Below are 25,362 nucleotides of genomic sequence, written 5' to 3'. Positions count from 1 at the left end.
GCCCAGGAGGCTGCCGCCCCTTAGTCCTCGGTAATGACCCTGGACAGTGTTGAGTGACCGCTGGGAGCAGGGCTGGAGGGGCTGGGCCGTCTCCCGGAGCTCAGGGTGGGAGGAACCGGGGATGGAGCAGGGGGGCGGGCGCGTCTGTGGGGAACTTGAGTCACTGAGAGAAAGTGACGCTGGGTGCAGGTGTCTGGGGGCGGGTCTGGGACAGAGACTGGCAAGGCCAGGTGTCCCGAGTGTGAGCAGCAGGAGGGGTCCGTGTGGCAGGACAGAGTGAGGGGGCGGGACAGGCGGGAGCTGGGCCCCGATGGAGGGAGAAGCTGTGACCCGGCTTCCCCTTTTCTCAGCCACTTGGAGAGAGTGACGCCTCTGAGCTGGCGGTGGAGTTAGAGCCATCGCAGCACGTGCGGTGTGCAGACCTGGGGACGACGACAGACTCCAAGTCACTGTCAAGTGCGAGGGGCGGGCGGCCGGGCCGGTACCCAGCGCTGCTCAGGCCGGCCTGCTTCCTGCCGCTCATGTCTGAAATGAAGGCCCGCCGTTCACAGTGGTGACTCCAAGAAGCGGAGGAACGAGGAAAGGAAACCGCTTTGGCCTGAGGGTGGCTGCAGGCAGCCAGCAGCGACTGGGGTCCTCTGCTCGGGACGGGAACCTGGGGGAGCCCGGGCCCTGGGCCTGGCAGCTGTCTTTGCCAAAGGCTCATGTCACGTGTCCTGCATCGCCTGGAAGAGGGTGGAGCCCATTTCCGTGTTGTTCGTACACGCGGTGGGCATTCGGGTCCTGGCGAAGTCAAGCCACGAGTGCTCCGGGGCCACCACGCGGTGGGGACTAGGGAGGTGGACCAGGTGGTGTGTTCCTGAGTTACAGCTGTTAATTTTTACCGCGTCCGAAATGGAAACAGGAATTTTAAAAACACAAACACCTGAGTGCCCTTCACATCGCGGGACCTCTGGGAGCCGCCACTGCGCCCAGGACAGAAAGATCCGAAAAGGCAAAGGTGTCTCAGCGTTACCACGACAATGCTGACGCCTCGTGGACACTCCGGACCGGCCGGGCCCAGGCGTCCCTGCTTTGCTCCCCTGGCCGTGGGACTGCACAGTCCCCAGCACAACCATTGGGCTCCTGCCCACGCTTCACGGGGAAGCCTGGCCCCCCGAGTCCTTCCCAGGGGCCCCCTGTGTTTAGGAAGCTCAGGGACAGGCCACACGATGCTACGCTGTTGGAGTCAGACCAGAGTGTGGCCGGGGGCTGCCCGGGGTGCCAGGTGCCAGGTGCCAGGTTCTGGGTGCCAGGTGCTATGTGCCGGGTGCTGGGCACAGGGTGCCCGAGTGCTGGGGTGCTGGGTGCCTGGGGTGCCAGGTGCTGGGTGCCGGGTGCCCAGGGTGCCGGGTGCCGGGTGCCAGGTGCCAGGTGCCAGGTGCTGGATGCCGGGTGCCCGGGGTGCCGGGTGCTGGGTGCCAGGTGCTGTGTGTCGGGTGCTGGGCGCAGGGTGCCCGAGTGCTGGGGTGCTGGGTGCCTGGGGTGCCAGGTGCCGGGTGCCAGGTGCTAGGTGCCAGGTGCTGGGTGCCGGGTGCCCAGGGTGCCGGGTGCCGGGTGCCAGGTGCCAGGTGCCAGGTGCTGGGTGCCGGGTGCCCAGGGTGCCGGGTGCCGGGTGCCAGGTGCCAGGTGCTGGGTGCCGGGTGCCCAGGGTGCCAGGTGCCAGGTGCTAGGTGCCGGGTGCCTGGGGTGCCAGGTGCCAGCTGCTGCGTGCTGGGTGTTGGGTGCTGGGTGCCCGGGGTGCCGGGTGCCCAGGGTGCTGGGTGCCAGGTGCCTGGTGCTGGGTGCCTGGTGCCCGGGGTGCCAGGGTGCCGGGTGCCGGGTGCCTGGGGTGCTGAGGTGCCAGGTGCTGCATGCCGGGTGCCGGGTGCCTGGTGCTGGGTGCTAGGGTTCTGGGAGCTGGGTGCTGGGGTGCTGGGTGCCAGGTGCCCAGGGTGCTGGGTGCTGGGGTGCCGGGTGCCCAGGGTGCTGGGTGCTGGGGTGCTGGATGCCGGGTGCTGGGTGCTGGCTGACGGGCGGTTCAGTCTGTGAAAACGCAGCCTGAGCCTGTGATGCTCCTCTGTGCACACATTTCTCGTCAGTAAAGTGTGAAACACACCGAAACACGAGCACCTGGTGCGCCGCTCCTGTCACTTCCACTGGAGCCCTCAGTCCGGTCAGACATGTCCCTGAGTGTGGGGCCCGGTCCCCCCAGCAGGAGGTGGGCGTGGCCACCCTCCGGGCTCAGGTGGGCGCACCCCCTCCCCAGATGCTCCTGCGCCGTGAAGACCTTTGTCCCTTTTGTGGGCGGAGAACACGAACTGCGGTCCCGGGGGCGTTGATCCTTGACCCCCTCCCGGTCCTCACCGCCACCCTCACGCACCCACTCTCGGTGCCGCAGTAACTGTTCTCAGCCTTTTCATGCCCGGACCCCGCGGAACCTGGTGAAGCTCAGACACAGAATAACGTTTCCAGTGCGTGAGACGCACAAGGTCACAGGAGAGTCGGGGAAGGCGGGTGTGAAAACGTTACAAACCTGTGTGATGCCCCAGGTGCGTTCACTCGTGGAATTCATACTGAAGATACTTACAATCAGTTCAGTGCCTAGCGGTGGGTCTCCGCGCCCAGAGCAGCCATGGATTCCATGATATCTGCGACGCCTGTAGTAACCACGAGGTTCTCGCTGTAAAATGCTGTGGACGCTACTGTGCCAGGTGGTCACAGGTCCAGCGGCAGGGCTGGCTGCTTGGGCTACGTGTGGAATGAGAGGAAATGCTGGATTTCGGGGGGGGCTCGTGAAGAAGGATGTAAATTTCCCCCGTCCCGGTGCACGTATGCTTATGCTCTGGACTTTATTAACGGAGCCTCGAAGCACCGAGATGCGTGGAGAACAGACAGACCCCGCGGGCCAGGTTCCTCCTGTCAACTCTGCACGGCTCCCAACCGCGACTCTCCGTCCAGGTGGTCAGCGGGCTGCAGCCGGCCCACCTCCCGCTCGCCCCTCCGCTGTGAGACGGGCCACCCTTAGCGTGTGCGGCTCTGCCTTGTGTGAGGTCACAAGTGGGCCACACCTGCCAACACCGTACACACCGGCTCCTCTTGGCCACACCCAGCCTCTCACACCGACTCTGCATGTCAGGATCTGTCCCCACGGCACTCCCAGCCACGGATCTCTGTGTCTTGAGGTTTGCATCACAGATAGCACAGCCCTGGTTCAGTCTTGAACAGGAAGAGTCAGTTAATCACATACAGGAGGTCCCAGGCATCAGGGGTTACCTCACGGAGCCCAGCGCCACCGCCAGGGCCCAGGCTGTCCGCTCCCACCGTCACTTCCCCAAGTGAGCTCTGCCGGGCATGGGTCCCAGGATGGAGGCGTCGGGCAAAACTACACAAGAAAAACCCCAGGAACACATCACTCAGGAAACATCTCATAGAGCATTCTTATCTCATACCCTCACAATGCTCAGAGGTGTGTCCAAATATTAATCTAAAATGTGGATTTTGTTTCATATGATCATTTACTTTTTACTTTGTGAAGATAATTGGCAAAATATTTTAAATACCAGAGGAACTGCAGATATAAGTCTGGAGGAGTGGACCATATAAGGAGCTAAAAGAAAGACAGCATTACACCACGACAGAAAATGTAACCAAAAAGGCTAAAATCCGTGACTCATGAAAAGATTTGGAGGAAAAGACACTATAAACATTGTTGAAAATCCAATGGTACTTTTAGAAATACAACTGGAATTCATGACCTTGTGAGTCATCGTGTAGAAGGAATCTCTAAAAATCAGCATAAACACAGAACCAGGCCTGGTTAACCCGCCCGCGGCCCACCCTTCCGCCAGCCCACAAGCTTGGCACCATGGCCACAGGCTTCGCCTGTGCCGGGTCATCCCTGAGGCCAATGAAAGTGTCAACAGAGGTCCAGCAGGGCAAGGTGTTCTCCGTATTTAAGACTTCAAGGGCCAGGGACCCTTTTAAAGGGCGATTCCAGGGAGCCTGCTTCCAGGAGTAGGGACTGGACTTGTCTTTGGCGTGGTCCCGATCAGGGTGCCCCACACGGATGGGTGTTACAGATGCCAACAGAGTCCCTAAGGATGGTCACACGACCTGCAAAACATTTCTTTATAACAGTGAACGGGACTGAGGAGATAAGTATTTTTTGAAAAGACAAACACGTTTCAGGGAACGAGGGTGCTAGTAGATATTAGATTCTGTGTGAAGCCGCATGCGGGGAGGGGGAACAGGCCTGCAGGGGGACTCAGCGTGGGGGGGGGGAGCAGGCCTGCAGGGGGACTCAGTGTGGGGGTGGAGCAGGCCCGCAGGGAGACTCAGCGGGGGGGGGGGGGGGAGCAGGCCCGCAGGGGGACTCAGTGTGTGGGGGGGGAGCAGGCCTGCAGGGGGACTCAGCATGAGGGGGGGAGCAGGCCTGCAGGGGGACTCGGGGGGGGGGGGGGTGGAGCAGGCCCGCAGGGGGACTCAGTGTGTGGGGGGGGAGCAGGCCTGCAGGGGGACTCAGCGGGGGGAGGGGGGACGTGGGGAAGAGCAGGCCTGCAGGGGGACTTGTTCAGTCTCCTGGGACTGAGCCAGGAAGAGCACTGACCTCACAGTCTCCTCTTCGGTGGTGAGTGCTCATTTCCGTCCGCCCCAGGAGGTCCTGGCATTCATTGGCTCGTACATGGCTTATGACTGTTTTTTCTCTAAAACATCCAAGGCACAGTAAAAAATCTTTTGGAAATTTTCTCAGGAAATTGGGAGAACTAAATTCTATCTGGACTCCGAGGTTTGGGAGTGGAAAAAGTAAGTTAAACAAAGACAAGCGCATGTGTGGATACTTCTAAAGGACTGGCGTGTTTCTTGGTGCCGAGGTTTCATGGGAGACCCTGCAGGGACTTCTGTTTCGTACAAGCTTGTGACAGTGCGAACAGGCATGTGAGGAGCGGCTGGAGCAGCAGGCGCTGGGGCGGTTCACGTGCAGGATGGTGCGGGGGCCCACCAGACCCCTGTGCGGTGGGAGCTGCTGCTGCCTGGCTGTCATGTCTGGAGCCAGCCCTCCCGCACAGCGACGTCCGGCCTGCATGAAGGCCACGGTCATTTCAGCAGCTACCCTGCCCGAGACCAGGCTTCCTGCTTCCTGAGAGTGACACTTCTTTATGGCTTGACCTGTCTGTCGCTCCTCATCCGAGCTCTGTCACCACTTGAAGAATGATTCACGGCCCAGGTCCCTGGACAGAGACCGCCCTGGCGGGACCTCAGGACATCCGGCCCGAGAGCCGTGCTCCCCCTGACCTGCCAGCTAAAGCCGGACGGAGGCCTGACCTCACTCCTACATCGTTCGGACTCTGAAATGCTCCGATATCAGAGTAAAACCGATGTGCTCCCTCCACACTGTCGTATGTGCCGAGCACAGTGGGCTGGGCAGGAGGCCGCGGTCTGGCTGAAGGACCACAGGTGGGGTCAGGGTCAGAGAAACATACATTCATTTTTGTTCATCCTCACCTGAGGATATTTTTCCATTGATTTTAGAGAGAGTGGAAGGTAGGGGGAGAGAGAGAGAGAAACATTGGTGTGAGAGAGACACATTGATTGGTTGACTCCCACACATGCCCCGACCAGGGCGGGTGATCAGACCAGCAACCCAGGTACATGCCCTTGACTGGAAATCGAACCCAAGACCCTTTGGTACATAGGCCAATGCTCTGACCACTGAGCAACTACTGGCCAGGGCAAGGGTCAGAGAAATATTTTACTGCCAGGTTGTGACAGTGAAGAATTTGCCTGACATCCCACCAGTGATGAAACGGGTGACTCACCTCATTTTCTTATTGTATCTTACAATGTCATCACCAGAAATCTACCTTCACTGACACCCAGATTCTTTAGCTGAAAAATAAATCTTCCACAAAGCGATTGAGAGTGGGCTTAAAATAGGAACACCCTGAAAGAGTGTTTGTCTATTCGTGTTGAAAATTGTGTGCATAAAGTTTTGAAGTCTCGTTTGCGTTCACACCAACACCGGGCAGTGCTCCGGGAGAAGGCGGGTGGCCCGCGGGAGGGCAGGCGGAGCCCCGCGGGCTGAGGCTGTGCCGGGGACAGCTGGTTCAGCTGGGCCCAGGGCGCTCCCAGCCCCTGTCCCCGCTCCCAGCCCATCCCTGCTCACAGCCCCTGTCCAGGCTCACAGCCCCACTCCCCGCCTCGGCCTGGGTTGCTGTGCAGGAGCCACCTCCCCCGCCCCCCGCCCCCCGCCACTGCCTACACTGTGGTAACTGGTCCCTGAGAGCAAGCCCTCCTCCGAGTTCCTCATCGCTGGCACCTGTTCTCCTATGGAGGCCTCGCTCCCTGTGGGCCTGCGTGTCCGGCGCGTCACATAGGTTAACTGTTTAATCTCCAGTGAATCCAAACACGCAGCTCCTTCATTAAGCACGTCTATAGGTAAAGTGGCTGACAGCAGAGAGCGAATAGTCTCATTGCTGGTGAGCAGCAAGGGCTCGGATTAAACCCAGCAGCTGAGCTCCAGGCCCTGCTGCTAATCCGTGCACAACGCGCCCGCTCAGAAGGACCTCGAACCCTCAGCACAGGGCATACCCAGCATCTCCAGTGAGCGACGCGGACAGACAGGAGCCCACGTGGACCACCTCAGACAGGATCATTCTGTTCTATGTAGATTCTAAATAAATATGCAAAACCGGGTTTCTTGTTTTCAGAGAAGCACACACTCACGTAATAAAATGTATCAAATGAAGAGACATTTATAGGTGATAAAGAAGACGCCGTGATGTGGGGCGTCCTGAGCGTTTTCTTGGGACGGGCAGAGCTGTGTCCTGGAACCAACAAGGGCCTCCCAGCTTCCCTGTGACGATGTCCAGACAACAGCACACGCAAGAACCTGGGCAAATAGGACGGTTAGGGATTTCTGGATCAGGTCATGTGTGTGGTGTTTGGATGTTCTTACGTGGACAGTTCCAGGGTCTCGCCTGGGCGGTCCCTGGAGGAAGGGCTGCCGGGTGATGGGAGAGTCGAGACACGTGAGTCTGGTGAGTCCGACAATGATTTTGATGGGTTACTTGAGCGATTAATCTTGAAGGACAGGAATTGGTGTCTGAAAAGGGTGTGGATTTGAGATTTTGGAGGAGGTGCAAGTTCTGGTTTTGACAAAATCCTGAGTCCTGGAGGGAGAGAAACCACACGAATTAGAAATGAGCTGACACACACACACACATACACACACACCCCCGCTGACATCACAGTGATGGTGGCAAGGACCTGGGAGCAGAGCTGGAGGAAGGCTGACCCTGAACTCGACGCCCTGACACCCTGGGAGCATCAGGAGGAGACACAGGAAAAGTCCAGGGTGGCTTTGCCCCAAGCCGGCCAGGCACTCGCGGGGTCCATGTCCTCTCGCATCTCAGGATCAGACACGTGCCCTTGGCTCCCAGCAGGCTCCCTCCTACAGACCCGCCTTCCCTGTGGCTCTGGCCTGCACACCCCTGCCTCCTGGTTACCAAGACCAGTTCCCACGCTGAGGCTGTCCCTGCCCCTGCAGAGGGAGAGGAGGGACGCAGTTCCCACTATCCTGCCCGGGGGGTTCCGCCTCCTCCACACGCGATCAACCATGTGACTGATTGCAGCTCCAAGGGAAATTTAATTTTATAAAAATCTGAGCATGTATGGCTGCTCCACTCAACACCAGTTTTCTATTTTAGAAAGAGAGTGAATGACATGCAGGCGACCAGCAGAGCCCGAGGGGAAGGCAACCTGTGACCCAGCGAGGAGGCTCACTCTTCATGAAGTGAGAGGCACCGGGAGGGAAAACCCAGCACCTCCTGCTCCGGGGATGTGACAGGAGGAAACAACCAACATAGAGAAAGCGCCTCTCAGTGAGGAGCAGTTCCGCCTGGGGGTCTGGGAGGTGGTGGGGAGGCAAGGAGGGTGGGGAGAGCGGTGGGGAGAGCGAGCCGCCCTGCGGAGCCAGAGCCAGGCCAGTGCCCGCAGGGGGAGGTGACGCGGAGGGAGGTGAGGGGCCAGCCCAGGCCCGAGGTGCAGCATGAGGCCTGGTGGGAGGTGGGGCGCTCCGAGGGTCTCTCAGAGGCGGGGGAGGGGGCGTGGTTCCCAGGATGGCTGTTCCCTCAGGGCCCAGGCACCTGCTGGGGGCTTTGGGGGCCCGATTCCCACGTTTCGTGGGAAGTCATACCTTACACAAGCCCCGGCCAGGGCCCCCCGGGTAGGCGGTCGGCATTCCCGCAGGTCCTCTGGGAGGTGGCCTTTGGGTGGACAGTGTGTGGGGGCATTGCCATTACTGAATGATCTCCCTGTGGTGTCAGGAACAGGGTCACTGGAGCAAGCCCTCCATTCTACAGGCTTTGGGGACCCAAAGGCAAACGCGATCCCTGTGAAGCCTCCAGAAGCTTAAGCTAAACTGTCCTTGACCGTCCACATGTGGGTTGAAGGCACAAATGGCTGCGATCACCGGAGCCCACGCTTAGGCACGGCGGGGAGGAGGGCAGCCCGCCCCTCGTCAGGTGGGAGCCAAACCACCGAGAGGGGCCGGGGTCAGAGACCAGCCCCGCCCCTGAGGCTGCTCACTCCGCGGGAGGGAATGAGGTCCGAGCATTTGGCTCAGAAAGACCGAGAAAAGCTGTTTTTAAAGTCCCTCCCGTGCCAGGTGGACGGTGTACGCAGCGAGGACAGGGACTCACAGAAGGTTCCTCCGGCAGAAGTCACCGGGCGTGCTCTCCGGGGCGCGCCTTCCCGCAGCACCGGCCGGAAGAGGAGGAGGAACGCGGCCTGGGAGTCACCCCGGACCTCACGCCTCTGCTGACTGTCTGTCCCCATCAGAGACGGGGCTCCTTGTAGAAGCAGCAAGGGTGGAGTCTGGACCCAGCTCTGCCGGCCTCTCACAGGGCGAGAGGCTCTGGGAACGGCCCTGGGTCACCTTGTCCTGCACCTGGTGGCGTCTGGACGCAGGAGGCCATCCCTAAGGAGAAGCCCATCCTTCAGGACACGTAACAATGTAACAAAACGTGGGGTCTCCAGCTCCATTCTTCCTGAACCACACGGGGAGCGCCTGAGAGTCCCACAGTGTCCACGCCTGCATCGCCTCAGCTGGGAACAGCGCCCTCGCCCCTCTGCTCCCATCGCCACAGCTTCCCTAGAGCCACAGCCTGTCCTGGCCTTCCACGGGCCTCAGGTGGGCGGCCTCCTTTCAGACGTCAGCCTGCCCCTCTCCACCCCACAGACACGCTCACCTCTCGTTCATGTTTTTAAAAGAATTCTCAGCGGCACCACGGCTCAAGTCAGCGTATCACTGCTCCCCTCCAGTCGCCCCAAACTTCCCGAAAGACTGGTCCTCACATATTGCTTCAACGTCCTCCACTTCCACTCACTAGCAAATTCCTTACAATTGGAGTTCTCACCCGCACGCCGCAGAAATCATCATCTTCAGGTCATCCTCTTGGTCAGCGAGCTGGAGTAAGCCCTCAAAGCCCCTCCTCTTCCTCCACTGCCTCTGGCCTGGGCTCAGGATCCCCGGTGCGTTAGCTGGGCCCTCCCCTGCCCCCCAGGTTCTGGCCATGACACAGCACAAACCTGGGGCAGAGTCCGGAACCCGGGGCAGGACACCTGGGAGAAAGCTCTGCCACAGGAGGCACTTCCACAAAACGTAAAATCCCAGACGGAATGGAAGGCCATGGACACCTCCGGGTCACGGCAGACAAAGTTCAAAGAGACAAAGGAGGGAATTCTGATAGTGAGTCTGCAGTGAGTTCCTGCACAGCCGGGCACAAACATGTCATGGTCGTCATCCCCTTAAGCTCCACGCTGCAAAAGGCACCCAGCTGCGAGGTTTTGCGGACTCCGCTCAGAGTTCGTGGCAGAGCTATTGCTCGAAGGAGGCCCTTTCTGTCTCTGGTCTGTGCTCATAACCACGGGGCCACACTGCCCTCCTGGAAGGCTAGCGACATCCCTTAAAATACAGGTACGTGTTTTTAACAATGTAAGGCACAGCGATTCCACTCCTGGGGTATGTATGCAAAGAAACCCAAAGCACAAATTCAAAAAGATACTCGCACCCATATGTTCATTGCAGCGTTGTTAACACTAGCCGAGCCATGGAAGCACCCCAGGTGCCCATCAGCAGGAGCTGGATAAAGAAATGGTGCGTGTCTCCAGCGGAACATGCCTTGGCCTAAAAAGGAATTAAATCTTACCATTTGTAACAAACAGCATGGGTGGACCTAGAGGGCATTACGCTAAGTAAATAAGCCAGCAGGGCAAGACAAATGCTGTATGATTTCACTTATATGTGGAATCTAAAAAGCAAAATAAATGAACAAACAAAAGATAAAACGACTCATAAATACAGAGAACAGACTGATAGTTGCCAGGGGGCGGGGAGGGGGCCTGGGAGAAAGGGTGAAGGGATTGAGAAGTGCGGATTGGCAGTGACAGAACAGCACAGGGACATCAGGTACCGCACGGGGAACATAGTAAAAATACCGCAGTGACTCTGTATGGTGCCAGGTGGGCGCTGGGAACATCAGGGGCACTGCGTAAGGCGTATGATTGCCTAGCAGTATGCTGTACACCTGAAGCCAACACAGAATAATAGTGAATGTCAAATGTAATTGGGGGACGATAACGTATCAAATGCAAAAAAAAAAGTTAAGGCAATAAAACAGCACGTTATCTTCATAAAACTGGGACAAGGATAGTTATTCAAATAGGTCCAGTAGAAATCTAAGAAATTAAATTTACAGCTCTCTAAATTTTAAGAAAGTAAACACCTCACGTCAAGGGTAAAGGGTAGAATTGCCACAGCTGAATTCAGAATTAGTGACCTGGCTGATAACATTGAGAAAACCCTTTCGAATGTCACTCGGAAGTTTAAAGATATGAAAAACATCAAGTGAAGGCAGGAAATGGTTCAGAAAGTGACTCAGCCTTGCCCACTGGAAGCTCCGAGAGAGAACAGAGACCTGAGAAATGAAGCCTTGTCCAAAAATCTCGCCGAAGAAACACCCTGGCAGGGTTAGAAACCGAGACACACGAGGCCCTTTCTACTCATTGGAGGAAACCCCAATGGATCCCAGAGAGACCTCACCCCCAGCAGCCACGGCCCACGGGACAGTTAGCAAATCACAGATGCGAGAAAGCGGTAAATCACACTGCTCAGCGAACAGGCACTGAATTCTGCAACTAAGACTCTGCAACCAGCAGAGTGGTTTTTTTTAGAAATACAATGATTTGTGAAGTCCACACCCACAGGTCCTCTCAGACAGAAACACTAAGACAAGAGGGAAAATAAACGGAGACAGTAGAGTGGGAGACAGAGAGTGCCAGAGGTTCACCCCAGAGGGGCGAGGACTAGCTCCGTGGACCAGCCCTGAGACAGTGAGAAAGGAAACAGTGAGTTACTGTTGTGTGGGCGGTTTTCTTTAGCAGCAGGAGGAGGAGGTAGAGTGGGAGCCCAGGCTTTTGTTTTATCAGGGGCCAGGAGAGAGTTACTAAGTAAAGTTTAGACTTAAAATGAATTTAATAAGCATATTAAAATGTATGGGTAGCCATTAAAATAATAGGATGCATAACCATCAAATGAGTCAAGCCTAAAGGAAAGGAATAAATAAACTCCATGTTTAGAAAAAGGATAAAAAATGTTCACACAGAGTATAACCACATGCCTGATCAACAAATGGAAAAGGAATTACACTTACCAATTATGAAGGGACATAGACTATTGGATTTGAAACATGGAGATATGTTTTTTAATAAAAAAAAAAAAACCAAAACCAGAAATTACTAACATAGGTCACTACTAATCAAAACAAGTGAGGGAGAAATATTCATATCAGATAAGATAGATTTGAGAGCAAAATTCATTGAAAGAGACAATCATAGGTATTAGATACAGATTCTTAGAAAGCCTACTCAGTTAAAAGGTACAAAGATCATGGCCTTGTAGGGACCTAACAATAAAGCTTCAAAATGTACAAAGCAAATACTGTCCCAGTGACTAGAACTTGGAAAATCATCTCACATTGGGAATATTAAAGAATTTCCATCAGTAACTGATACACAGAAAAGGTGTGGAGACTCGAGTGAAGTAGTCACCGTAGCTACAGATGTGCAGGGCCATGCCCGCCCCAACAGAAAGACATACATGTCCACGCACATACGGGATATTTACCAAAAACACAACACATTTATTTCAACAGAACTTAAAATCTCCAGGCCACGTTATCTCAACTGTAACGCAATTAAATGCAGGTTCACAGTGAAACGTCTTCCTTTAAAAATTACACTGCTCCGAAGAAAACTACAAAGACAAACCCCCAGATCTCTTCGTCATGGGTGGTTCTCAACCTTCCTAACGCCGCGACCCTTCCATACAGTTCCTCATGTTGTGGTGTCCCCCAATTTCATTGTTACAAATTGGACATAATTAAAGCATAGTGATTAATCACAAGAACAATATGTAATTATATATGTGTTTTCCGATGGTCTCAGGCGACCCCTGTGAAAGGGTCGTTCGACCCCCAAAGGGGTTGCGACCCACAGGTTGAGAACCGCTGGGTTAGCAGGTACTGTAAGGAAATAGCAGGGAGGTGTACAGGTGTTGCTGCCTTAGTCCACGTTTCCATCCTTCATCCCCGGGATCGAGGGATCTGTGTCCACGGGGCCCTGGAAGTCCTGCCAGGGCGCGACCTGGACGGACCTGAGTTGCTTCCTCACCGCTTCACGCCGCGCCCGCGGCTGCCGGGGCTCCAGACCCGGTGGAACAGGGGACGCTGGTGCGGATCCCAGCCCGGGGTCTGCAGGCCGCCTGGCCCCGCCCCCCCACCCCGCCCCGCCCCTGCGGGCTCTGGATTGGCCACCGGCCCCGCGGCGCCAGGGCCCCCTTGGAGTCGAGGGGGAGCCGGCCCAGACACTCCCGAAGTGAAGTTCCTTCGCAGACGCATCTGCTGAGACTGTGCTCACAGCGAAGAGCCCGCCGGCAACATGTGCAAAGGACTGGCCGCCCTGCCCCACTCCTGCCTGGAAAGGTGAGCTCTGGCTCGGCTCAAGCGCGGAGATAGGGCGTCTGCTGGGGAGGCACCCAGAGCCCTGGGGGGAGCAGGTGGACGGGGAGATAGGGCGTCTGCTGGGGAGGCACCCAGAGCCCTGGGGGGAGCAGGTGGACGGGGAGATAGGGCGTCTGCTGGGGAGGCACCCAGAGCCCTGGGGGAGCAGGTGGACGGTGCTTGGTTGCAGGGACAGCTGTCTCCGCTGTGAGCCGGTGAGGGCTGGAGAGAGCGGAGCCAGGACAGGGACACAGGGGACCCTGTGCCCTGGAGCATCTGCCGCGCACACGGGCAAGGCTGTGCGTTCAAGGTCCAGCAGGACTCACACCGCACTGCCTGGCTCCAAGCCTGCTCCCCCATGCCCTCGGAGTGAATCGGGCAGCTCCCTTCCTCTCTGCGTCTCAGTTTCCCTCTCGGTGAAAGGGAGCCAAGCTGCCTGCCTGGTCTGGGTGTGAGGGTTGGTGACTGTGGAAAGGCAACACCGCCTGCGCCCAGTGACAGTCCCCGTTCGCCTGGTTGGGGGGCGGGGGCAGGGGCTTGCGTGGCCCAGGCCTTCGCACTCTCCGTAGAAGGAAGCAGCAGGGCTGCGGACAGAAGGCGCTGGCCATGGAGGTCATGTATCGGCTGCCATTCTTCTTGGCAGATGGAGACGCTTGTGAGCCCCCCTGGCTCCCTTAAGCTGGACAGTTTTCTGGGGGATCCTACGGGGGGGGGGGGGTGTCTGGGCGTAGCAGTCAGAGCACCTGTCTGACTTGTTGGAAAATTTAACCCACAATCCTGGCCGATGCAGACAAGGAGGGCGTTTCTCCAGGAGTGGGTCTGAGTAAGGTGGGCCAACCTCCGTTTTTTGAAGGGAACCAGGTGATCCCTGTGCGCCCCGAGTCGCCCCTAGGCGCTGGCTAGGAAGGCCCAGCAGTCCAGGGGGCCTCCAGGACTTCTTGTCTCTCAGCTCAAGCCTTCTTTTTGATGGCTTTTACCCTAGAAATAACCTCCAGATGCTGTTTAAAGAGTAGCATTGTAGCAAAGGGACTTGTCCACAACGACACTGGGACTGGAATGAAACCCGCTCTTACTCGCTGTTGTCAGAAGCACAGATTATTATTAAAGAGATTCATGCAACAGTAAGGAGCTGCCATGTAGATAGGTTGTAAGCAGGGGTGGTGCTGGCCAGGTGTCAGTGCTGGCTGCTGTCGGTGCCCTGCCTGTCCCTCTCTCTAGAGAGGCGGGGACAGGAGAACACGGGCAGGTGAGGGAGGCGCCCAAGTTCCCTGAATATGAGATGATGCCTTGTTAGTTCCTTTTCTATTTTTGCAAATCTGAGAATCGCAACCTGCCTGTCACAACTTTAAACAGGTGCCTAGAGCCCACTTGATGTTTGAAATCCTTCTGTACTTTCCTGTACTGGCTCGAGCGCCCCGTATTGTTTGGGGAGTGGTCGGCTCGGGAGTGGTTGGGACAACGGTGTGCCGGGCGTTGTGTGGGCCGTGGAGCCCGCCTGGCGTTTGGTCTGTCACGGGCAGCTGCCTGCAGACGGTTGGCCGTGGCACTGATGTCGCTTTGACGTTCTTGTCAGCATGCACCGCGCTCCCCGGGGCGTGCGGACGGAACACTTCCCGCACTGACCCGCTCACCTTCACGTCTGATTCACTCAACATTCAGTACCGCTTCTTGTCCCTCTTAGTGCACAGTCCGCTCTAAGTCCAGGACATGACTAACGCTCACGCAGGACCTGCGGAGGCGGGAGGAGAAGCGCCTTTGGCACGGGCCTCCGGACCCTTTTGATTCTCTGGCGTGTGGTAGGCTCTGACATCACTGTCCTATTCCTTGAATGTCTTTTTCAGCATTTGGTACCATTGTAAACGGAGTCCCCGTTCCGATCGCAATGCTGCCTGGGTGGGGCTGGCAAACATGGAGGTGGTGAGCCTGTAGCACACGGTACTCCTGGAGAGACCGAGTATCCTAACGGGAAAGCCACATTTGAATTAATGCTTCCCAACCAACCTGCTCTCCTGGCTCCACTCTCCGCCTCCCCACCCCACACCCCACACCCCCATGCTTCCACCTTTCATTCCTTCCCTCGAAGGGAACACGGTGAGGCTCCGTGCTTACAGGCATTTAAAACCCACATGAGCCAAATCAGGACAGCATACGTGCATTACAAAACCGCCTGCTTTTAATGGCAAGCTCCATGAAGCATTCAACTGGGAGTTCTCCATTGCCTTGGAAATAGAATTCGCTTACAAAACCCGATTACCTCGTCATTCGTCACAGTGGAAAGCGCTGGTGAGCAGCAGACTGACGGACTCAGTTTGGTCACGATCTGAATTTGCACCCACGGTCAGTTATTCTCTCTCCCAGGATTCTGTTTCCTGATGCAACAAAGGAAAGCTTCGTCACTTGTTCACTAACGTCCTTTCCAGTTCTCGCTTCACTTATTTTTTTAAATATTTTTATTGATGTCAGAGAGGAAGGGAGAGGGAGAGATAGAAACATCAAAGATGAGAGAGAATCACAGACTGACTGCCTCCTGCTTGCCCCCCACTGGGGATCAAGCCCGCAACCCAGGTATGTGCCCTGATGGGGAATTGACTGTGACCTCCTGGTTCATAGCTTGACACTCAACCTCTGAGCCATGCTGGTCGGGCAATTCTAAATTCATTTAAGTAAAGTGAGAAACACCCAGGGACTGGCAAGAGATGTGATTAAAGGGACATTTTCCTAAATAATTTCTCTCTAAAAGTTTTAGAGCAGAAAAGAGTCGATTAACGAAAAATGGCCAAGAACCACCTGGTGCTGCCGTCTTGGCTGTGGCCGCAGGGACTCCGATGCAGATGGACAGGGGTGGGGGGCTGTAGCCCTGTGGGACCCTCCTGTCCCCACGCGTGGAGAAGCGCCAACCCCCAGTCAGCCCTGGCGTATTTATGGAAATGATTCTTTCTTTACACATTTAGATTTTTGAGACTTTTGCCTATTTAAAGTCAACATTGAACTCACACATTTGTAAATATTTAAAGAGTCCAAGCATGTGAGCCACCAGGCCGCCCCCAGCTGCTCCCTGCGGCGCACTGGGACATGTGCTGGGGGAGGACGGAGTTGGGCGAGCTGAAGCCTCGCTTTCCCAGCGACTTTCAGCTTCGGATTTAGTCTTCTTTTGAACATTCATTTTATTTCCAGAGTCTCTTGAATTTCTCTGAAGAAATTTAATTTCTAAAGTGAACACTGCTCTTGGGGAAAAGATGAGAGTGTTCCCCAAAACGTACCCATAACATGCAGCGGCGGGTGCCTATGGTTGCCTCTGTCCACGCCTGTGGACAAGTCCCATGCCAGGTTCAGTCTCAGCCGACAGGGCGGTGAAGGATAACAAAGACACAGCTTCGGACAGAGGATGTCCCCGGGGTGCTGACGGAGGGCCGCCCCCTCCACCTGTGCAGGTGGCACCACAGAGGCTGCTGGTGTGGGTGCGTGTGGTCCCCGGTGCACACGGGCCTCTGCTGTGTCGCGTGCGGTGACACGGGGAGAGTCAGGAGCTGCGCACAGTAAAGGGGCAGGTGACGCTGCTCCCTCGTTTCCCTAAACGCTCGTTTACCCTCTTCACTGACGCCATCGGTCTAACGCGGACGGTCTGGACCGGAGAAGGGCCTGTCAGCAGGACCACTCCTTACGGAACCTTCTTTCCAGGTTGCTAAGCCGCAGAGGCGCCAAGGCTCCTGGGCTGTGGGGCTGGACACACCGCTTTCCCTGCGGCACGAGCGAGTCCTGCAGGCAGCTGAGCTGAGTTAAAGGCTGTGGCCATGAACTGGGGCCAAGGAAAGGTCATGCGGACAGACCTGGGGTCACCTGAAGCGCAGGCCCGAGAGAGTGGCAAAGTCCAGCTGGGTTTCGTCACCCTTTCGGGAGCAGTGAGTGTGAGGCGGGCAGCAGCCGGGGGAGCCTTGCCGTAGGACAGTGCAGATATTTCAGTGCCACTTTGCCATGTGCAGAGCGTGGTGGGCTGCTTAATGAAATGGGGGGGGGGGGGCGGTCACTGAGAAAACCTTTGTTTCCATCCTTATTGATGAAACAGTGTTGATGATTTTCCTGGCTCGCCTTTCAAACCTTCACACCTGCCTTAGCTATGAGGGCAGAAGGCCCTGCAAGGACATGTCGGCCAGTTTGGGAGAAAAGGAAGAACTCCGCCCTCTGTGTCGGGATCCCTGTGAAGGAGTAAAGGCTCCCAGTGCTAAGAAAGCGGGGGGCGGGGGCACCTCATGGGGCTCGGGAGCTTTCGGTTCAGGGAGAACGCTGCCCGAGTTGCAGGGGGTGATGCCTGCCTAAGGCTCACCATGGCCCCGAACAGGCCGGGCAGTCAGCCAGGTCCGGCCCGAAAGAGGGGGCGAATCCGGCAAGGCAGCCGTGTGCAGCCGGGGCGGGGGCTGCCCAGCGTGGGGTGCTGCTCAGCATCTTTGCACAATCCATCTCTCTCCCCAGCCCCCGGGGGTCGCCGGCTTCCCCATCGCCGGTCCCTCCTGGGCGCCTGTCGGCCCAGACCGCAGGCACAGCTCAAGAGTCAAGAGAGGTGCTCAGGGGAAAGAGTTTTATTGCCTAAGAAATGAAATTACCCAGAAGCCAGCCTGTGCCTGGCACGCAGTAGGCACTGAATAATCCAGGATGGCAGGCCTGCAGCTGTTGGCGGATGTCAGCAAACTGTACTGCTGTTTCTCACCAGCCCTGGACACGCGGCCCCTGTCACGCAGCCCCAGTCATGTGGTCCCTGTCACACGGCCCCTGTCACGCGGCCCCGGTCATGTGGCCCCTGACATGCAGCCCCTATCATGCAGTCCCAGCCACATGGCCCCTGACACGAAGCCCCAGTCATGTGGCCCCTGACACGTAGCCCCTGACACGCAGCCCCTGTGTCCTCACCTTTCTTCTAGTCCTGTGGCCTGGGCGGGGCCTGTGGTCTGGGCTGGGCTGAATCCCAGATCCCCACTCAGAACCCTGAGATCCCAGAGCCCAGGCCTGGCAGCCTGGGAAGGCCATCTGCTTTGCTTTTCCTTAGCGAGCACTGTGCACTGTTAGGGGAGAGATGACACGAGGTGGCTGGTGCCTCTGAGGCCGTGCTGATGGCTTCTGTCTGTCCTGCTGGCCAGAAGGCAAAGGACCTCAACTTTAATTAGTCCTGTCAGGACCCCTCATGGGTAACAGGGACCGGAGGCCTGTCTTCCTGCCTTTGCAGTTGCCCTCGGCTCAGATGGCGGCTGCACTGCCCGGCCGAGTGCCCGACGGTGGACAGCGGGGCCGCGGCTCACATTTGGCGGCCCCAGAGGGTGACTCCGGAGAGGGCAGTGTTGGGATGTTGGAGAAACCCAGAGCGAGGAGGGCTGTGGCCAGTCCGTCCGCTGCCGTAAGGCCACCGGCAGCGGTGAGGCCGAGGAGGGACATGGGGTGGGGACGCTGCCTGCGCCTTCCTCGCGGGCTGAGCCTGAAGTCACCCCACCGCCCCCAGTTTCATTTCCCTGTAAGTGAGGGGTGTATCCTGTTGGGAGAGGTGCTGAAGGAAATAAATGAAATAATGAGAAGACTTATTTCTTTTTCTGCTTCCTCATCATAACCTCACCTTTTTTAAATAACAGGTGAATTTGTAGAGAGGACAGCGTGTTTTCCATGTCATCCATAATCCCTTTGGCAGGTGTCTGTTTGTAAAAGCCATACCAGCTCTTCATGAAACATGAGGAGACATTAAAAGCCATGACCATACTTAAACGTTAACAGTTCTTTAATATCAGTAACCATCCCGCCAGCATCCAAACACCCGCCCTGGTCTTTGCATTCGGAGTGTTTGAACCAAGATCCGAACGGGGCCTCACGTGCTTTTGCTGTTATTGAACTTGTTACTATTAGGCTGATAACCCAGCCCTTGACCAGCGCTCCTTCTGCAGTTTACTGGCTGCGGTTGCGCAAATGCAAACACGCGGAAGACCCAGAGGGACAGAGGCCGTGCTCATCTGCGTGGGGACGTTTGCCGTCCTAGTGGGAGCACTTGACCGAGCGGGTGTGGGAGGTGCCCACTCCCGCCAACAGTGTGATGGAGGGGGTTGTCCCCAGTGCCTGTCCCCACCCTTCAAGTCCCCTTACTGACTGCACAGAGCACCTCACCAAGCGCCCCCCCACCCCCGGCTTCTCTACAGGAATCTGTGTACTTCACTCCACACCTGCCTCCCAGCAGGGGGGGTGGTGCAGCCCTCTGCCCAGGGGCCTGCCGAGCTGGCACCCATGCACTCACCCCGCCCCAAGACTGGAAGGGCGGCCCAGGACCCCCTCAGGCACAGAATCACACAAACCCAGGGCTCACACTGAGATGAGTTGAGAGTCCCTTAACTCCCCCAATCAAAGGCTTCTGTCTTTATTTGAAGGACAGACCTCTCAGTGTAACTGGCTCCATAAACAGGGAAAGGGTCCGGGGTGGGGGGAGGGGGGGGAGGGCCGGGGGTCCTGGCGGGAACCCGGCCTCCGCTCACTGCAGGGCGTGGTGCTGGCCGGCCTGCCCGGGGTTCATTACCCACCTGTCAGAGAGGGTCAGCGCGTCGGCCCCGGAGCGCTCAGCTTGCCCACTCTGTTGTTTCTAGTTGGGACACCGTGTTTGGGGAAAGGTTGCCTTTCTCCTCCGAGTCCACACTCACCCACAGCCTGCAGGGAGGCCAGGGAACTGGCATGCGGACTGGAAGCGCCATTCAATTAAACGTGCGCTTTTCCTTCCAGCTCTTTGGATCCCAGTGAACTAAACCAGGAACCCATATTTCTTTAAAATACTTGTGACAGCCCGGCCAGCGTGGCTCCGTGGGTGAGCATGGACCTATGAACCAGGAGGTCACAGTTAGATTCCCAGTCAGGACACATGCCCAGGTTGCGGGCTCGATCCCCAGTGGGGGTAAGGGGGTACAGGAGGCAGCCAACAATGATTCTCTCTCATCATTGATGTTTCTCTCTCTTCCTCTCTAAAGTCAAGGCAAATATATATTTTTAAATACTTGTGACAGTTCAGAATCAACTCCCAGTTGGTGAACAATGCAGGTGTGGATGCGGTGGGCGCGGCTGACCTTGTTCTGGGGGGTTCTGGGAAAGGGAGGGAGGCCTCCGATTCCTGTAACTCTTAGGGTGCGCACGCCCATCGGCTCAGACGTCGGGCTCCTAACGGTCCGAGAGTCTTATGCTTTGCTCACAGTTACTCTAGTTCCCTCTTAAAAGTCTAAGTTCCCTGTGGGCAGGAGGACAAAGGTGAGGTGAGGATGGACAGCCTGACCGTGGGGGTGGCGCCCCGACTGCTTTCACCCCACGGGAAGGGGGGCCCCTCACGCCCAGGAGACTGCTTCTGACTGCACGAGCCCACGCCAGGCACCGTAACCCCAGCAGCTCCTTCCGCCTGGAGGAGGGCACAGGCCTCGAGACCAGGCTTGGGAAGCAGGTCCTTCCAGGGAATTCTGTGGGGCGGTCACCCCGCAGGAGGCAGTGTCCACACACACACAGCCTGCGCTCACGCACCTCGGCCTCACTCCCCCGACCACAGCGCTCCTGCCAAGTCCCCACAGGGGCTTCTCTGCGAGGCTGCTCAGTCGCCATGTCCAGATGAAACAGGCTTGAAATGCTGTTCCTTCACAAGGAAGCCATTCGGGGTGGAAAGGACTCAGCCGAGAAGTATGACTGCCTCGGACAGTAGATTCCTGGTGAGCACGCAGCTTCCCGAACCGCAGGGCAGGTCACCCCGCCTCCCACAGGGGTCGCTTTCCTTCCCCACGGCTCCCCAGACGCCGCTCAGAGCAACCCCCAGCCCTTCTGGACAGTCTCACTACATTCTAGAAAGATGCCGGAGCTCTCGCAGCCAGAGCTGCAGCACGAGGTGAACACACCTGACAAAGGGCGCGCTCTGCCCTGGGCCTGCGTGTGGCCGGCCGCTCCTCCCTGACCTTTGCTTGTACAGAGCATGTGTCTTCAGATGAGACACTCGTCTGGGGGCACTCGGGAAGCTTGGGAAGAATCGGATGTTCATGAACGATGCCGTTGGCTGTCTTTTGGCAACTGATTTAATAGTTTGTGAGACACACCTGAGTCAGCTGGCCCGTGGGCCCAGCGCAAGGTCACAGTGAGCAGGCCTTTCTCAGAAGAGCCGGCCTCTGAGGTCTGGGCAGGGGTTTCCAGTCTGACTCTGCTTCCGCATCCCTCAAGTCACCAACACTCACATGCATGTGCGCGCTCACATACACACATGCTCACACACACACGTGCTCACACACGTGCTCACACACACACGCTCACACACACACGCTCACACACACGTGCTCACACACACGTGCTCACACACATCTCCCCACACACACACCTGCTACTTTCTTGACGTGGAAAAAGATGGATTAAGACCCACGCAGACAAGTGGAACGCGCGTGAAGATGAGCCTGATCTGAGGAAGCAGTTTCCTCCCGCGGGGCCGGAGCGGGCGGAGGGATCCCTCTCCCCAGGCGAACGCCCGCCTCTCTCCGGCATCCTTGGTCGCGTTCTGCATTTTCTCTGTAGCTGCGCTTCCTGGGAAAAGCTCTTTGTAAGCGGGGATTTTCTCAACGTTCTCATCCACAGGCTCAAAAAGGCTCCTAGAACTTTCTAACTGCCCCCGGGCACCTAGCCTCCAGGTTCACCGGGAGCAGCCAAGCTGTGCCCCTCCTGGTCCAGACGGATGGCGTTGTAGCGAGGCTGAAATGGGAGGGTGGGTGGCTGGACTGCAGCTCCGGTCAGCCACTTTGGAACACATTTCATTAAACGGATGCTGGCTTAAGACATGGCTCCTGTCTCCATAGACGACAAGAATAGCGAGACAATTGACAATCGGGACCGTGTACACAGGGGCAGCTTGCGCCGTTTTGGCCCCACGCGGGCACACAGTGCAAGTCTGACTGCTGGAACCGACGGCTTCTGCCGCGATGCCTGTGTCCTCTCCGCCCCACGAGCAGCTCAGACTCACAGACTAAGAGGAGCAGGTCACAGAGCAGCTCCCTCTCCTGCAGATGAAAGCAGGTCCAGACCACAGTGAGCGAGGAGTCAGGTCAAGGTCTCCACATGTCCCTTCATTTTATTTTATCTGATGAACTTTAATTAATGAATTTTGTGTGTCTTTTAAAATATTTATTCTTCTATCTTTGAAAAACTTTTTTCCTGTTTTGATTTTAATATTTTTGTTGATTTCAGAGAGGGAGGAAGAGGGAGAGAGAGATAGAAACATCAATGATGAGAGAGAATGATTGATCACCTGCCTCCTGCACACCCTCTACTGGGGATAGAACCCGCAACCCGGGCATGTGCCCTTGACCAGAATTGAACCCGGGACCCTTCAGCCTGCAGGCCGTCGCTCTATCCACTGAGCCGAACCAGCTAGGGCTCTTTCAACATGTTTTGGTGACCAAACTACAGTCATTAAGAAGAAAGGACTTTTCCCACTGCTGTGCATGAGCTGCAGTTAGAATGTCCCAACGCCCGAGAGGTGACTGTGGATGGGACTGAGAGCGAGGGCTGGAAGTGGCTGGGTGGGACTCCTCCACGCTCATTTCCTGGCTGATTTGGGGCAAACCCCCTAACTCCTCTGTGACTCAGGTTTCCACGTGTCAGACGGGGTGACGTGTACCTGCCTCGCTGGACTGACATGAGCACATAAGGTTTGCCTCCTGTGTGCTGGGTAAGCCGGTAGTGCGTGCTCTCTCTTCGCGTGTGGTTTTCCTGTTACCTTCGTATTGGGAGACCTGGCGGCCAGACGGACGCAAACAGATCAGCTCTTCGCAGGCGACGTTAGAAAGTAAACGGGACACCGGGACACGGGCCCGAGAGAGAGGGGCGCGGAGAGCCCACCGAGCCGGGGGACAGGGCAAATGGGCTGCGGCTGAATCTGGGCCCGAGAGGGGGCGCGGAGAGCCCACCGAGCCGGGGGACAGGGTAAATGGGCTGCGGCTGAATCTGGGCCCGAGAGGGGCACGGAGAGCCCACCGAGCCGGGGGACAGGGTAAATGGGCTGCGGCTGAATCTGGGCCCGAGAGGGGCGCGGAGAGCCCACCGAGCCGGGGGACAGGGTAAATGGGCTGCGGCTGAATCTGGGCCCGAGAGGGGGCGCGGAGAGCCCACCGAGCCTGGGGACAGGGTAAATGGGCTGCGGCTGAATCTGGGCCCGAGAGGGGCACGGAGAGCCCACCGAGCCGGGGGACAGGGTAAATGGGCTGCGGCTGAATCTGGGCCCGAGAGGGGCGCGGAGAGCCCACCGAGCCTGGGGACAGGGTAAATGGGCTGCGGCTGAATCTGGGCCCGAGAGGGGCGCGGAGAGCCCACCGAGCCGGGGGACAGGGTAAATGGGCTGCGGCTGAATCTGGGCCCGAGAGGGGGCGCGGAGAGCCCACCGAGCCTGGGGACAGGGTAAATGGGCTGTGGCTGAATCTGGGCCCGAGAGAGGGGCGCGGAGAGCCCACCGAGCCGGGGGACAGGGTAAATGGGCTGCGGCTGAATCTGGGCCCGAGAGGGGGCGCGGAGAGCCCACCGAGCCTGGGGACAGGGTAAATGGGCTGTGGCTGAATCTGGGCCCGAGAGAGGGGCGCGGAGAGCCCACCGAGCCTGGGGACAGGGTAAATGGGCTGTGGCTGAATCTGGGCCCGAGAGAGGGGCGCGGAGAGCCCACCGAGCCTGGGGACAGGGTAAATGGGCTGCGGCTGAATCTGGGCCGGAGGGCGACTCCGCTCAGGAGGAGAAGGGCGTCTTCCTGTGAACACTGCCCACCTGTCCGTCACGGCTTCTTCGATGCTGTCACACCTGAACCCCTCCCCTGACCTCCGGGGCAGTTTATAGTTACTGATTTGATGAAAAAGCAGCAGCTATAACTGTCATGGGCACGACTCCAGGGTAGCTCAGCACGTGCTGTGAGCTGAAGCCGGTGAGTACGGCCAACACCTGCCCCTTCCGCGTGCAGAGGAAGACTGAGGCCTGAGCTTCTGGAGCCCGATGTGCATGGGGGCCAGGCGAGGAGGAGGAGCAGGTCAGCAAGCAGCTGGCGCAGGAGGGAGGTCAGAGACGGAGCATGGCAAAGGCGACACTCAGGAGAGGCTGCAGAGCTAGGCCGGTCTGTTCCTAGACATGTGAGTGACGAGCGAACACGGGAGCACAGTGGCCGCCGTCAGCGTGGCCAGGTAACACGTCTGGAAAACCAAAGCCGGAGGGCGGTTGGTTTCCGGTTCCTGTGGAGCAGCCGCCACAGGCTCGGTGGTTCCCAAACCGCACACACTGGCCGCCTGACCCCGGGGCGGCGGGGCAGTGAGTCGGTCTCTGTTCCTCCGCAGCCTCCAGGGAGGAAGCCTTCCCTGCGTCCCCACGCGGAGGCACCTGCCGGCCTGGCTCCTGGCCCCACCCTCAGCTCCCCGCATGCCCCGCTGTACTGTCCATCACCTCCAGACCCCCACCCTCTTGGCTCCTCTTATGAGGACTCGGGGGCATGGACCCCAGCCAGGAAAGCCGGGGTGCTCCCCCTCCAGACCCTTCACTTGTCAGCATCTGCAAAGCCCCTCTGCCCATGAGGCAACTGTGCCCAGGAGTGAGGACATGGACGTGGGGGTCATTTGCTAGTGCCCCGCCCCCCCCCAGGAGCGGTGGGGACGCAGCTGCTGCCTGGGACCTGACCCCCCCATGCCCGGCGCCGAGCCTCGCGGGCTGTCCTGTCTCCTGTTTGCAGGCTGCATCCCAAGGGTTTAAGTGGGGGCTTTCCCTTCCGAAGACACTGCTCCCTTCTTTCCGTGGTGTCCCTGGCCCCTCTCTGGCCCTGCTCCCAGTCCTCGGTCTCCTTTCCCTGGTCGCACCTCATATCTGCTGCCCTCCTCCAGCCGTGACTGCCTGTCCCACGCGTGGACCTGCTCCGCACCTGTCAGATCTCTGTGTCCTCAGCCCACAGACACGCTTCATCCTCTTGCTGCCGCTGGGTGACCATGTGCTGGGTCCCTGGGCCTTGTTCCACCCGAGCCCAGTCCTCTAACTCCTGCCCAGTAACCCCGCATTCAGGGAGCCCAAGTCCTCCAGCTCAGGAGGCGTGGGTGCCGCGGGCAGACTTCGCTGCGCACCCAGAGGGGGGATTCGGTGAGAAAGCTGGTGAGGAGGTGCCAGGATTATGACCTGCGACAGGTGATTTCAGAAAATGTCTGAGGAAGATGTGGGCGCTGCATCAGCTGTGGGAAGGGCCCTGGGAGCTGGGATCCAAACCAAGACCCGTTCCTCCCAGCCTCTCGGGCCCGGCCAGATC

The 25,362-nt window shown here is 57.8% G+C and overlaps 1 protein-coding gene across 1 annotated transcript in view; it reads left to right on the top strand.

Moving 5' to 3' along the window:
• Positions 1-12,912: 12,912 nt before the first annotated feature.
• RGS5 (regulator of G protein signaling 5) overlaps positions 12,913-25,362 on the top strand; it is a 36,619-nt gene continuing 24,169 nt past the window's right edge. Inside the window, exon 1 of the mRNA XM_059675134.1 lies at positions 12,913-13,061. Coding sequence (XP_059531117.1) covers positions 13,018-13,061 — 44 coding nt within the window. The 5' untranslated portion in view covers positions 12,913-13,017. The remainder of the gene's footprint in view (positions 13,062-25,362) is intronic.

This window comes from Myotis daubentonii, chromosome 18 (genome assembly GCF_963259705.1).
Source record: "Myotis daubentonii chromosome 18, mMyoDau2.1, whole genome shotgun sequence".
Lineage (NCBI taxonomy): Eukaryota > Metazoa > Chordata > Mammalia > Chiroptera > Vespertilionidae > Myotis > Myotis daubentonii.
Note: the sequence above shows the minus strand (reverse complement) of the source record. Positions and strands in the feature narration are given on the sequence as shown.